Source organism: Rissa tridactyla, chromosome 6, assembly GCF_028500815.1.
Source record: "Rissa tridactyla isolate bRisTri1 chromosome 6, bRisTri1.patW.cur.20221130, whole genome shotgun sequence".
Classification (NCBI taxonomy): domain Eukaryota; kingdom Metazoa; phylum Chordata; class Aves; order Charadriiformes; family Laridae; genus Rissa; species Rissa tridactyla.
Window position 1 is genome coordinate 5,596,641 of NC_071471.1, and position 14,684 is coordinate 5,611,324.

Below are 14,684 nucleotides of genomic sequence, written 5' to 3' on the forward strand. Positions count from 1 at the left end.
CCCTTCCTGGTGGCTCTAACAGCCCCACCAGGCTCTTCACCCATCGCCTTCTTCCCAGCTGCCTTACAGTTCTCAGACCTGAATTGAAAGGGAGAGATTTTTCTGGGGCAAAGCTGGCGAAGAGGTATTTTCACTCTCCTGCCGTATCAGAGAACCGGGGAAAGAAGCGTCCTCTGCCCTCCCCAGCATGGGCCCGCCGGCGTGACCCACTGTGGGTTTAGCCAGGACTGGGGCAGAGCGGGCAGCTGCACGCTGGTGGCTTTGGTGGCCCCGGCATCTTCTCGGGAGCCCATCTTCTCCGGTCCGTCTAGCCAGGCTTAGTCTCACCTGCATCTGCAGCCACGGAGTGAAATGAGCTCTCCTCCCTATTAGACACCGTTTGCGTGGCGAGGAAGAAACGTAGCGGAGTTGCTATGGTGAGGATTAAAGCAGGAGTCCTTGAAGAGGTACAAACCTGCTGTTGCAAACGCGGTGGGTTGTGGCAGTGGTTAGGAGGGATGCTCCCCAGCGTGGCCAGCTGCAAGGTGTCCTGTATCTGCCCCGGGCTTCTGTAGGAGAACCAGAAAAATAGTAGAGGCAGAGATTAGCGAACTGAAAGTTTTGTTGCTGCTGCAGGGTGTGGGCCAGAGGAGCTGCACACGCAGCTTCGGGCATCCTCCCCTTGAGCTTCTTGCTCCTGGAGAGGTCCCAGCATCCGCCCTGCGGAGGGATGTTACCTCTGCCGGGGGATACGGGGAGGGGTTTGTACCTCCAGGCTGTCCCAGTATTTCTAGCACAGCCAGCCAGCGGTGGATATAGTTTGGTCTTTATGTTCTTCCCATGTATTTTGGGGCAGGAAGGATGTGATGGCCAGACAGAGGTACCAAACAGCGGCTGTCACAGCTGTGCCGAGTTTGATATCGCTGCCCGGAGGCACCCAGCTCACTCCATCCATGTCACTGCAGTTTAGCTCCAGAGAGCAGCGCTGCTTCAGCTCTTGTACCCATCCCAACGGCACCCAAAGGCTTCGGCAGCAGCCAGGCACTTGCCTTCTGGCCTCTCTGCTTTCTCCTACGCTAGCTTTGGGCCGGCGTCAGTTGCTGACTCTTGGCTCTGGATTTATTTTGGTTAATGAGAACATGGTTTCTTCCATGCTTCTTTATGGGGTCTGACTAAGATGGGGTGTGCCTCTGGTAGGCAGCACTGTACCAGCAGATATCTGGGAGGAGAGACCAGTGGAAGGCTCAGATTACTGTATTTTCAAAATAAAGTTGACCTTTAAAACCCAATAGAGCATCCGGGACAAATAAACACTTGGAGGCTGGCGGCTTTTGGGGCTCCTAAGTCAGCGTGTTTAGTACTGCCAGGCTTATTACTGTGTTTATAGAAAGAGCTCTGACTCATCATAAGATGCCGTGAAGGTGGCCAGGCTGGGCGAGCGCAGCTCCAAAAGGATTGACTTCGGAGGATGCCAAGCTCAGAAATGCCTGGAGTTAATTTGTACTGGAGATGCGCTGGAGAAAGGCTGTTAGTGGGATAACTGGTCCGTTCCTCTGTCAGAGCAGACCTTCAGTAGATCTTCTTGTGGTTTTCCAATCTTGTTTTTAAATACTGCTGGGGATAGAGCTCCCACCATTTCTCTTCCTTCATCCATCAGAGCTCATAATGAAGGAATCCCATTTCTTCCGTCATCTTGATCTTCCAAGCTCAGGATTTCTGAACCTCTCACAAAGTACCTCTTGTTTTAGGGCCTTTTTGGGGAAATCCACCAGCTCATAATGTTGTTCCGGCAATAATATCAAATGCATGTATAACAAAGTCAACTGAGGAGCCTGCTGGTGGTCTCCTGATGCACCTCCTGCTGCCCCCAAGACCTGCTGCCATCCTTTGCGTGCCTCCTTGCATCTGTCAGCCACTGGACTCCCCTTTCTCAACAGCTGACCAATTTCCTTCTCTAAGGCTGAATCTTCTTCCAGGCAGCCGGAGAGATTTAGATTTGCAGCTGTCTTTAATTGCGGTGAAAGTAAAAAATCCCCGAGCTAGCTTTGAAACCGGGGCCTTCATGGGAGTAGGGTTGCAGCTTTGTTTCCCCTCGTGCAGAAGGTTGGTCTCGTGAATTCAAAATGTGCACCAGCACGAACTGCAAAAAAAACCCCCGAATTATAGATTTAAATATCAATAGATCAAATAGCACTAAGGAAAATATTTGTGTAATGCAGAAGGGTGAATAGGCTTGAATGTGTTTTAATTTTTCCCTGTGTATACATATATTAGATTATATATAGTTCCCTAATAAACCCTCCATTTGTTGCTGGCACAGAATGAGCCTTCCTGCACCAGTTTAACCACCAAAACTCCAGCTGAGCTGCAGGAATAACACATCTCCCGGTCAGGAGCGTTAGGGATGCCGCGAGACGAATCTCTGCGAGACCCCTTGGCAGCAGTGGGCAGATGTAGTCAGGGAGGGGTTTGCATAACCTAATTTTTCTGCCGTGTTGTGGATTTTCTTCCTTTCTAGGTGTAAAATGAAGGTCAGGGCTTCACAGGGAACGTACGCGGCAAATCTAAGCATCTTGCTGTTTGGGTGTGAGGTTTCGTTCGGTGCGGTTAGAGAGCTGGATGTTCAGGGGATAAAAAATTGCTGCAGCTCCTTTATATGTTAACCAGCAGAAGACCGTCTGCTGGAAGCTCTTATAAAGCAACGCAAAAAAAAAAATAAAAATCCAGCAATTAATTATAGATAAACTTAGCCTAGCTAAAATGGTGGTGGTTATTTTCTTCTGCGTATGCAAGTGTCATATAGCTTGTAGGAATATTTTCGTTAAGATGACAGCTTCCTTGCAGTAATATGGTACACGGGGGACATTGCAGTGGTCCCGGCAGCAGCCCTGGACCCATTTCCAAGGAGAGCTGCGTTAGAGCAGCTCCTGGAGTACGGGTATGTGCTAAGCCTTATGTCTCTCTAGTTTTAATTTGGTTAGAAAGTGTGTAGAACTCCTAGTTTCTAAAGCACGAGCCTTTTCCTGCATGGAGCATCCCTTCACGACGATCCTGACTAAAAGCTGCTGCGATGGTTCAGGGCGTATCAGATCCCCGTTTGCCGTGGTGGGAAGTTCTGACCCAGTTCCTCTACTGGTGGGAAACACCTCTCCGCTCCAGTGCTCGCTGTGTCAGGAAAGATGATGTTCCAGCCACAGTCGCTCTTTCCCCGGTGGCTCAAATAAATGAGCCTGTCGCAACAATGCAACCACCCAGAATATTAGTTTTCGTTTGTCACTTGGAATTGCCCTTCCCCTTTTTTTTGCTGGGTCACGCTCGTGTCGGGGAGCGGCAGCCAAGGTTTCCAAGGAGCTTCTTCTTCTTGCAAGCGTCGGCGTCTCTCTGAGCTCATCGGGTTCATGGAGTGGCTGCCGTTCTCCGCTCGCTCGTAGTCCTGAGCGCGTCTGAGCTACCAAAGTGAGCTTGCTCCTTTGAAGTCCTTGTTTCACGCCAGGCCTCCAAGGGCCTTCCCACCAGAGGTTTTTGCCTTCGTGTGTCTTCCCTCATCAATATTTAAAGCCTGTCATTTCTAGCGCGGCGCAAATAAGATCCCGTTCTGGCTTGCAAGCAGCTACATATAGCTTTACCTGCAGAGTTATATAAACGCGGTCCTAATTAATTGGCGCTCTCGCCTTGCATGAATGATAGATCTGGATAGTGTAAATACACACGGTAGTTTTAGGCTTGGAGAAACGTGGGAAGTGTGCATTTGTAGTGGGAGAGGGGAGGGCAGAAAACGGGGAGAAAAGGAGGAAATAAAAAGGGATGTTTGAATCTCTCCCCCCCCCCCTTTTTTTTTTTCGCTTCCTACACGCGCTTTTCACGCGCAGTTTTCAGCTGCGTCTCACTGAGCTCCATCCCCGCTTTAAGCGGGGTCCCCGTCATCCCGGCGCTGCTCGGATGGATGGGAGCAGGGGCGCCAGAGGGGAGATGGGGGCGTTGCCGGAGGCTTCGCCCACCCCTCCGCAGTGCCAGGGCCTCTCCAGATGTTTGCCAGCTGCCAGAGCATGGCCGTACAGCTGTGCCGCTGCCGACGGAGCCCCGCTCTGCTGAGACGGCGGCGCAGGCTTTAGCTGAAGGTGCTCATAATGCGACCGTGACAAATGACTTTGCTGATAATGTGACCTGACAAAAACGCTGGTGAGCTGGAGGGAAGCTCTCTACTCCCAGCCTCGATAAATGTACGTATTTCACCCCGCGCATGGCCTCAGCCCGAAGAGCCTGGCCGCGGCAGGGTGCAGAGGTCCTTTAAATATCCAGAAGAGCATCAGGCCTGGCTTTGAGGGAAAACCGTGCCTGGGGGACTCGGTTCCCGGCTCCTGGTGTTAAATAGGATTTTCGGTGTGGAAATGGACCCCTGGCTGGGTGTCCCCTGGAAGGATGGTGGTGCGCTGCTCCCTCCCTGGGAAAAACGCTTTTGTCTCCTTCCTTGGAGGGGTTTGGCTTTGTTCGCCTGCTGGATTGGGAATAAGGATCGCTCGGGTGGTTTTTTGATTTAAGAAATAGCTGTGGCATTCAGGGCCTTGTCTCCTGCCAGCCGAGCCCAGCCTCCACGAGCATGATGTGCTTTATTCAGCAGCCTGCTATTTTCACTAAAAATAAAAACCCCAGCATTAAAGCCCACCCAAAAACCAGTGCGGTGATTGGAAGCTTGGGGTAACGCTCGACCGTTTAAGTCAAAATATCTGTGCTTCTGCGTGCACAGGAGAGGTGACCATCACCAACAGCGCTCATCTAAGGAGGACAGGGAGCGCTGGCAAAGCCAAGAAATTCCATGTATTACCCATCCTGCTGCAGAGTTACCACATCCCGGTGGTGTATCCTCTGCGATTTCTAGTACAGAGTTAAAAAAAAACTACAAACAGCCCCACGTTCGCGTTGCGCTCGGCGAGGACAGGCGTACGCGCGGAGTAACACATGGATCCCCGGCTTACGTGGGCAGCGCGAGCGGCTGCGCCTGGCGTGGGACACGCCGGAGTCTGGAGCTGGCAGGTTATTTCAGGTTGGATGCGATTTTTTTTTTTTTTTTTCCTTCCCTGAGGCGAGTGGAACAGCGCTGGTAAATATGGCTATAGGTGGCACTAAAGCTGCGCTGCAGCTCGAAGCTCGAGGAGATCGCAGAATTCCTGCGCGGGGTTGGCTGTGGCTGTTACCCGTGGACGAGGAGAGCCGCGAGACAGGCCATGGCTCCTCCCTACATTGAAGTGTGGGTGTCTTTAAATGTTTGTTAAAATATCTATAAATCTATCTATACATCTATATAGGTGTCTACCTATAAAGATATCGGTAGGTGTCTGTCTCTAGGGAGATATTGAATCATAGAATGGTTTGGCTTGGAAGGGACCTTAAAAATCATCGAGTTCCCACCCCCCCGCCATGGGCAGGGACACCTCCCACTGGACCAGCTTGCAGGGTAGAATGTAGAATAGATATATAATAGAATTATAGAGTTTTATATATATATTAAAAAAATATATATGTAATAGAATTATAGAGTAGATCTATCTATTATATATAGTGTGTGTATATATATAATAGAATTATAGAGTAGATCTACTATATATAGTGTGTATATATATATAATAGAATTATAGAGTAGATCTATTATATATAGTGTATATATATATAATAGAATTATAGAGTAGATCTATCTATTAAGTAGGTATCTATTATAAATATATATATATTAGAGATGGATCTATTGTATTAGATATTATAGAGATAGATCTATATGATATCTACATAATATCTCTATAGATAGGTATCTCTAATAGGAGTAGATACATCTGTAGAAGATATCCATAGAGATCGATCTCTATAGATAGGTATCTATAATAGGAATAGATATCTCTGTAAAGATATCTATATCTCTATAGAAGATACCTATGGAGACAGATCTCTATAGAAGATACCTATGGAGACAGATCTCTATGGGTAGATACCAAATCCATCTGTATATACAGTGCAGCAGTTTCAAGTGGATGCATCTTTGTCTCCAGATAGCTCAGCCTTGGGTAGAGCCGCCGATGCCAGCTCCAGCCTTCCACGTACGGCATTGCCAGCCCCTCCGGTGCCCTCCTCGCCGCTGCAGTCTGCTCAGCCGCTGTGTGCCGGCAACGGGGGGGGTGGAGGGGGTGGGAAATAAGGGGAAAAAAAATGGAGAAAAAAGGACCAGGTTTATGCTTCAGCAGGTTGCCTCCCCGTCAGCGCTGTACGCGTGTTGCTGCACCCAGCGCGTGATGGAGTTCTGGCAGGCTGCAGAGCCCCGCTAGCCAATGTTGGCATTTGAGTGCCCTCTGCCGATGCGGCGGCTGCGGGGCCTGCCGTGCGGAGCAGCCTCATGGCCGGGTGTTGCAGCAGCTTGCCCCAGATTGGGGGAGCTGGAGGAGTTATGTCGGGTTAAAAGCGGGGGGTGTGGGGGGCCGCGGGTGTCACCTGGGTGCCCAGCCCTCCCCGGGTGGCTCACAGATGGCTGCAGCTCGTCGTCACCCCAAAACACCCTGGGTTGCTGTGGGCAAAGATGCTACAGAGCTGAGCAAGCAGGGATGCGACCCAGGCGGCAGGGGCCTGGGGCGGCCTGAGGATGGCAAGAGAAGCTCAGTTTGTGTTTTGAAGGAAAAACCCGTGGGTTTTGGCTCTTCTGCGTTAACATTTGCTGAGACTGGAAGCTAAGGAAGATGCGTTCCCCTCCCGGTGGGCATTAGCTCCCCCGGCACCTTCCCTCATCCTCACGGGTGGGTTTAGAGCTGAGACATGAGTTCCCCATAAGTGACGGGCTCCTGGGGTGAGCCCCCCCTGCCCTGTGAGTCCAGGGCCTGATGACCCCACCGGTGCGAAACACTGGGAAGTGGGGATCATGCACTGCCCGCATGGCTTCACCTGCAAGTGGGAGAAGAAGTGGGGTTGTGTGCACGGTCCAGCACTGGTTTGGAGGATGCTGTGGGGTCTCCATAGACAGTGTTGGGCACTGGAGCACGTGAAGGTGGGGTGGGATCAACAAGCCCTTCTACCACCCCAAACGGACCTTCCTGCTGGTGAGGCATCTCCTCGGGCAGGTGGGAGCGTTGCAGGTCACCGGGCGAGGTGGCTCCCCAAAAACAGTGAGAGAAAGGACTTGGAGCTCCCGGGGAGAGGAGTGGGGGTGCTGACCTGTGCCTCCTGCCCCCACAGCAGCAGAGGCGGGAGAAGGAGCTGCGGAAGCAGCAGGAGCGGGAGCAGCGGCGGCACTATGAGGAGCAGATGCGGCGGGAGGAGGAGCGTCGGCGCGCGGAGCACGAGCAGGTAACCTGCCAGGAGCAGGACGATCGCTTTCGCCTTGGATTCCTCTGCCTCCACTCAGAGATTTTTCTTGTAAACACTTGTATTTTTTTGCCACTTGAGAGCAAATTGCTTAATTGTTAACGCCGCGTGTGTCGCTTTCCACTGCTGTCGTCTATTGCCATGTGGATCCACTTGCTTGCCCGCAGGTGTGGAGACACTTGATGCAGGTTTTTTCCACCCGCTGGTTCCCGGGGTGGGGTTTTGTTGTGTTCCAAGTTAATGTTTGCTTTTTCTCAGTGGTTTTCATTCGCCCTTTGCCCTGGGAGGTCCCTTGTAGAGCGGTGGACACCCGGGGCTCTTTGGGCAGGGATGGAGGGTGCCTGGGCTGATTGACCGGTGTCAGCTCTCGGGTGGGATGGATGCGGGTGCCCACCTCAGTTCTCCATCCTCTTGAGAAACACTGTCTCTTTTACCTTCTCTCTCTTTTTCCTTCGATCCTTGCTGCCCATGCCTCCAGGAGTACATCAGGCGACAGTTAGAGGAGGAGCAGAGACAGTTAGAGATCCTGCAGCAGCAGTTGTTGCAGGAGCAAGCGCTACTTCTGGTAAATGGGAGGCCCCCGGCCACGCTCACCATTTGCTGCCCGTGTCGCGTCCGCATGTGCCCGCGTCCACCCACGTCCCCCGAGTGCCTCCTGCCGTGCCGAGACGTGGGGGACGGCGTGGCCGCGAGCATGGCTGGTGCCGTGGCTGGGTCCCCTCGCGGTGCATGACTCCTCTCTCCTTGCATCGGGACGCTTGTGCCTCCGCGAGAGGAGCAGCCCTCTTCGTTGCCACGCAATTTTGGCAGCATGTTTGGAGCATGTCGTGTGCCTGCACCCGGCAAACCCACCCTGCCGTGCGGGTGTTCATATTCCGAGCGAAGGCTTTTGTTTTCATTTCCTCACAGGAACGCTGTATATTCCCTCTGACGCTGTTTGCATTCTATATGTCCTCTTTTTTTAATTCAGTTTGGTTTTGGGTTTCCCTTTTTTAATGCTGGTAGCTGTGACTGCGTTTTCTTTTAATCCGCATGGATTATTCTTTTTTTTTTCTCTCTGGCTATTAATTTTATTTAGGGAAAAGAAAAGCCCTCGCACAAGCCCTTGCCTATTGAAAAGGCCCTTTCAAAATTATTTACTCATTAAACCTCATAGAGCCGTAGGGATTCAGAAGGATCATACAGTTGGCTCTGCTCTGCGGCCCTTTTGACAAACAATAAATTGGTCCTACAAAGGACTTGGCTTCAGTTGGGTTTTGTCTGACCCAGTGGTGTTTGGCACCTGGTCGGGTTGATGCTTTGTTCTTCCCATCCGGAAAAATGTGGGCAAAGTCAATGGTAGCTCGTAAGGGGATGTCTGAGCCCCTGGGGGGGGTTCCCCTGGCTGGCACTCCCCAATACTCTGAATTTGCCGGCTCCGTCCTCCCAGCTGTCCCTCCTCCGGGATGCTTCGCAGCTCGGTCCCCAGAGTCTTCCAAGTCAATGAGCTTTGCCAGAAAACAGCCTTTCGGGTTACTCGGGCCCCGTTTTCCACCCAAACAGATAAACCTGCAGTTTGCGGCCCTGTGTTTACGCGCTGGCCGGGCACCCGTGTCACTGTGCTTTCTCCTGGGTAGGAGTATAAGCGCAAGCAGCTGGAGGAGCAGCGGCAGGCGGAGAGGCTGCAGAGGCAGCTCCAGCAGGAGCGGGATTACCTGGTGTCCCTGCAGCAGCAGCAGCAGCAGCAGCGGCAGGACCAGAGGCCGGCGGAGAAGAAACCCCTCTACCATTACAAAGAAGGGATAAATGCCAGCGAGAAACCAGCGTGGGCCAAGGAGGTAGGCGAGAGCGAGGAGCGTGGCGATGCTTGCCTGCATCCGCAGGGCTGGGCACGCGGTTCGGTCCGAAATACGTACGGCAGATTGCGCTCTGCCGGGTTGGCCTCCAGCAGATGCCATTAGCTGTGCTGGAAGCACTCCCAGTTCAACGCAATGTGTCTGTGTGTGCGTTTGTGCGAGGAAAGGGGGTGGAGGAAGGAGGTTTTTCCATGAGGGCATGCAAGGAGGAGGATGGATCCCTCCTGGAGGGGTTCAGCCATAGCTGGGGACTTGTGGATGTGCCAGGAGCTCCTGATGCTCCTTCCTGGTCTGCTGGGGGACAGGGTGGTCATACAGGGTTCCTTGCTGAGCCCTAATTCATTTCCCCATAATCAAACAGGGACCAGACAGTTTTTCCTCCCATGCTCAGGACTGTCTCTCTTGGGGTTGCTGCTCTTTCATGATTTTCAGGAAGGCAAGCCACAATACCGATTTTCTTTTTTTCTCCAGCAAAAAGAGGGAATTGTTGTAACAATTGTGAGATCTTGAATATTAATTATTGCCTGGCTGAGTAGTCTTGAAAATGTGAAGACATGCATTGTCTGCTCTGCGGTTTCAGGATCATGTGCAAACACTTTCTTTCTCCTTAATTTCCTTGTGGTGGCTCCAGTAAGACTGGTCCCCACTCTTGCTATTAATTTTTTTGAAGTTCTTTGCATTTAGTTGGTTTAATTTCGTAACTCTACTCCTGGGCAGAAAGATCTTTTAATAACTCGCGTATTCATTCTACTAAGCAGGATCCCTGCTCCGCTGCCAAATGTCTGGCACCCTTTAGTCCTGGCAGAGATGTGATGTGCATCCAACATGCAGCTGTCTCCTTGTTTTTTCCTATCAAGGATGCTTGCAAGCATCAAATACTCACGCAATTCAATCAGCTATCTTTTGCTAAGCGAAGGCTAATAACACAAACCGTTCTTAGCCTTTCTAAACCATCACAAAGATAGATGCGGGTGGCAAAAAGTCTTGTCACCTCTTCATACTCCCTTGGCTTTCTCCTTCGTTCCCTTCTGACTTAGTCTTCAGAGTCTTTTGGTGGCGACGTGCCAGCCAACGTATTTTCACGGAGCAGGAGCATCCGTTCTCCAGCCCTCCCAGGGGAAGCAGAGGTTTGGTGAGTGGGTCTGCAGATGAGACGATCCAGATGTGCTGAGCCGCCTCTGACGGGAGAGGCTTCCACCTGGGTGGTGCCTCTGCGGCTTTGTGCGGGACCGGGTCTCTCTTGTCCATCCGCAGAAGTGCCGAGAGTAGGTAGCAGACAGGAAGAAGGGAGTAAACTCTGCCTCTGGTTGCCTGGTTTTAAATAAATCCTCTAGCATGTTGCTGAAGTACCTCTGGCACTGTCTTCAAAACTATAACAAAGATATATAAAGAGGACTCTTATTCTTTATCCGAGGTGAAGGAGAAAAGCGCTGGATTTAGCTTTCCATTCCAAACACAAAGGCCCGTTTCTTCCGTTCCATGGGGGAAGCAGCGTCTTTTGATGCCGTCACTGGAAGCGGGGCACTGGGAACTGTACGATGGGAATAAGAGCAGCAGAACGCGGCCTCATACCCTTTGCTGGAATCATAGGGAAGATGAGGTTTCCCGTTGTTGGGGAACATCTCCAGCTTCCACCAGTTAGCTCTCCAAACCGTTTATTCTTTACCTGTGTCACTCCGTCGGGTTTCTAATGAAATGCCCAAAGCAGCGACTGTGGCATCGTTCTGCTCTTGGGAGCAGTAGTTTGATGTATTGCCTCAACTCAGCACCCTTGGGAACTTCCCAAAACTACTCCTCTTGCCTCCATCCCCTGTTTTGTCCACTGCACAGTCCCACTTTCAGCACAATTCAGCTACTTTGGCGCATATGTTGAAGTACCATCCTTGCTGGCCGTACAGATAGACTCGCGCTGATACTTAGTCAGCCTGCCATGGTTCTTGCTATACTTAAGCAATTTCCGTACCCAACCCATGCATGCCAATTTAACAGAAATATCCAGACTTTATTTTCCTTTGGGAGCAAGGAAGAGACAATTCTGGTGCTCAGCCTACAATTTCTGGAGGCTCTGAAGAGCTTATTGGGATATTTCCTGAGGATTTTGCATGATATCCCATACCGTCCTTGTTTTTATGCTCTTTGGTCTCAAGTCTTCTCTCTCAGGAGCTTGATCACCACAGCTGAGTTCTGCCATGTCCCTCTCTGCTCTTCATACCTCTCCTTTGTGCACTTATTTTCCCACCTCTCTCATCTTCATGTGGTGACTCCAAGACCCTGCAGACATGGGGTAAAGCATAAAGGTGAGGCTGTGGCTGCTGACATTGCGGTTGTGTCCCCGCGTCCCCTTGCGAAGGGACTGGCCTGTCGGTGAAGACAAAGCTCTGGGTTAGGAACAGGGCTGTGCTGCATCCTTCATAGCTTCCCTGGAGCACAGTCAAGGATTTCTCTTTTTTTTATGCTATTCATGCTAAAGAAAACAGTCTGATCAAATAATCCCACCTACACACATGGATGCACATCCCCATCTGCTGTTCCTTCTACTCATCTTCTTGTGAGTAAGCGGTTATCCAGTGGAAGTTAACTTGGGGTGTAGCTTGGGTGCTATCCCAGACCTGCCCTGTGCACGCAGCCACATCTCTTCTTACAGCCCAGGCCTTTTGGACATCGTGTGGGGACCCTCTGATGATCCAGCCAGGATCGTGGCAGCTCTCTCCCTTACTGCCTCTTCTGTAATGGACCACTGTTTGCTAAACAAGGTGATGCAGATAGCCAGGTCTAACTTCTCAGTGACAAGGAAGCTTGGTCAGCTGAAGGGCAGGTTTGGGCAGGTCTATGCCATACATGACCATGCATAAAGGAGGGGACAGGATGTTTTCCACGCGGTGGCCAGGCCCTGCGGTGCTTTCCCGCAGCTCGGAGCTTCCCAGGGGCTCGGGGCTCGTCTGTGCGTCACGAGCTGTGCTGTTCTCTGCAGCAGCCAACGCGCACGTCAGCTCCTCCTTCGGTCCCCGTGGCTTCTATCCTTCCCTCGCTTTGAAGTGATGTATTAAAACATTAGCAGCCTTCCTCAGGGACTGCGCAGAAGCCGCTAAGGATGTTTCCCGTTTGAGGGGAATCTTGAGTTCAATTAGAGATGGCTTGAACTGGAGCGATGATGAGTTCCTGCAGGGTTTTGTTGCTTTTTCCCCCCTCTCTGCATAATGGTGGAGTCACTAAGGCTCCACAAAGTACGGCTGGAGAGTCCCAAGAGCATCCTCTCGTGGTGCTGGTGCAACAAAGTGCCAGCGAGGAGATGCCGGCAGTGGGAAAACCAAGCCCCTTTCTCCCTTCCCCGTACACAGACATCCCCATTTCGTCACTCTCCTGCCTTCTCCACGCAAGCTTTGAAGCCCTCCATACCCAGCCGTGCGTTTCGGGTTGGCAGCGTGCCAGAGGGCGCCTGCAAACAGCCAGAGGACTTGGCGGCAGCACCCTCTCTGCTGCCCTTCCGGCCAAGGCTCGGCTGATAAGCAGATGTGCTGGACCGGGCCTGCGATCCAGCGCTCGTGATGCTGTCCCCTTGTTCAGAGTTCTCCTTCCTGCCCTCCTTCCTTCCCATCCTCACGTCTGCTCCCGTGGGCATCACTGAACCGAGCTCTGGTACGGCCTCTGCTCGCCTGGAGAAGTTGTCACAGAATCACAGAATGGTGGGGTTGGAAGGGCCCTCCGGAGATCATCTCGTCCAACCCCCCGCCAGAGCAGGGTCACCCAGAGCAGGTGGCACAGCAACGCATCCAGGTGGGGTTTGGAATGTCTCCAGAGATGGAGACCCCACCACCTCTCTGGGCAGCCTGTGCCAGGGCTCTGCCACCCTCACAGCAAAGAAGTTCCTCCTCGTGCTGAGATGGAAGTTCCTATGGTCACGTTTGTGCCCGTTACCTCTTGTCCTGTCGCTGGGCACCACTGAAAAGAGCCTGGCCCCATCCTCCTGACACCCCCCCTTTCAGTATTTATGAGCACTGATAAGCATTTGTAAGCATTGATTGCCAAGTCCTCTTGGGACGCAGCAGCAGTCCGGGTGGTCCCTCGTGAACTAGGAAAGAGTCCATAACACAAATCTCTTCCGTAAATTCTACTCTGGCTCCTGCTCAGTATCTGAAAGAGGAAAAGATTGGGTTTTATTCGTATAATGGCTCTTTTGTTTCATGTATACTTATTTGCTTAAAGAAGAGCCGGGGTTCTCTGCAAGCAAACCTGTTTTATAGATTGCCTTTTAACGTGACATTAGTACACGCCGGAATCGAGCCACGCTAAGGGCATTTAACACGTTAATGATAGATAAACGAAAGCACACGTCAGATCGCGAGGTATCAAAAATCCTGCATAGCGTACGCCGCATGAATATCAACGCGTACGGTCTCGCTGCCGGAGCACCCGGATCGCACGTATGCCTGGGTTAGCTGAAACCGCGGCGTTCCCAGCGCGAGTCACTGAAAGCAGCGGGCTTCGGGTTTATTTCTCTGTCAGTAATAGAGCTCTTCCCCTTCCCTGCGTGACAAGGTGCCAGGCTCGCTAAATCTAGATCAAAGCCAGCCATTTTCTGGCTGCCATGTTTATTCTTTTATTCAGATCAAACAAAAGCACTGCTCGCGTTGTTTGTAGTCGTGAAGGAAAAGGGTCCCCTTGCTTGAAGATACGTCTGGGAAGAAGCAAGAGCTGCTCAGGAGTCACCTTGTAGGAACACCTCCCTGAGGCCTGTTGCCTTTATTTTTCCATTTCATTTTCAGAAATGAATTATGCACATAAATACAAATAGTCCTTTTGATGCCTTTAAAATGCATTTATTGCACAGTGTGCTGGGCAGCTTGGGTTCTGTGGTCGTCCGATACCCTGACATGCCTGAAGAGAAAAGAGCTTCCTACGTATATAATCGTACTTTGATTTTCGACTGGAAATGGCTTTTTACGGGGCGTTCACCCACCCTCCCCGTCTCGCCGCAGGTGGAGGAGCGCTCCCGGCTCAATCGCCAGAGCTCGCCGGCCATGCCCCACAAGGTGGCCAACAGGATTTCTGACCCCAACCTGCCTCCTCGGTCGGAGTCTTTCAGCATTAGCGGCGTTCAACAGGCCCGGACCCCGCCCCTGCTCCGACCCGTGGACCCGCAGGTAATGGACCCCCCACCTACCGGAGCCAGGACGCTGGGGGTGCTGGTAAGGTAACAAGAAAAAGAGCGGATTCAAGGGAAATAGTGTCTTGCTCCCTGGTTTCTCAGCCTTAAGCGTATTCGTGGGTAAGAGCAGCATCTACATTCATGAGTGGCTTCCCCTTGTCACCTCCATGTGTTAGAAACATCACGCTGGTTTATACCTTCCTTTGAAGCATCACGTACTGGTTACTGCCAGAAACAAGCTGGAGGACCGAGAGGAACCGCTGGTCTGGTCCAGTGCAGCAGTTGCTCTGCTCCTCTTTGGATCTGGTTTATGTAAAGGACTTAAAACCGCAGCGCCTGGTACAAAAGACCCAGGACGTTTTGATGCTGAGGATCATCAAAAAGAG

General features: G+C 51.7%; 1 protein-coding gene across 7 annotated transcripts in view; it reads left to right on the forward strand.

The window, feature by feature from the left end:
* TNIK (TRAF2 and NCK interacting kinase) overlaps nucleotides 1–14,684 on the forward strand; it is a 171,627-nt gene that overhangs the window by 122,413 nt on the left and 34,530 nt on the right. For 5 of the 7 annotated variants that reach the window (XM_054205379.1, XM_054205384.1, XM_054205380.1 and 2 more), the window contains 4 exons: nucleotides 7,189–7,299; nucleotides 7,796–7,882; nucleotides 8,934–9,134; nucleotides 14,129–14,293. In XM_054205379.1, the coding sequence (XP_054061354.1) occupies nucleotides 7,189–7,299; nucleotides 7,796–7,882; nucleotides 8,934–9,134; nucleotides 14,129–14,293 (564 nt within the window). The remainder of the gene's footprint in view (nucleotides 1–7,188; nucleotides 7,300–7,795; nucleotides 7,883–8,933; nucleotides 9,135–14,128; nucleotides 14,294–14,684) is intronic. The other 2 variants (XM_054205382.1, XM_054205383.1) reach the window with 1 other exon arrangement.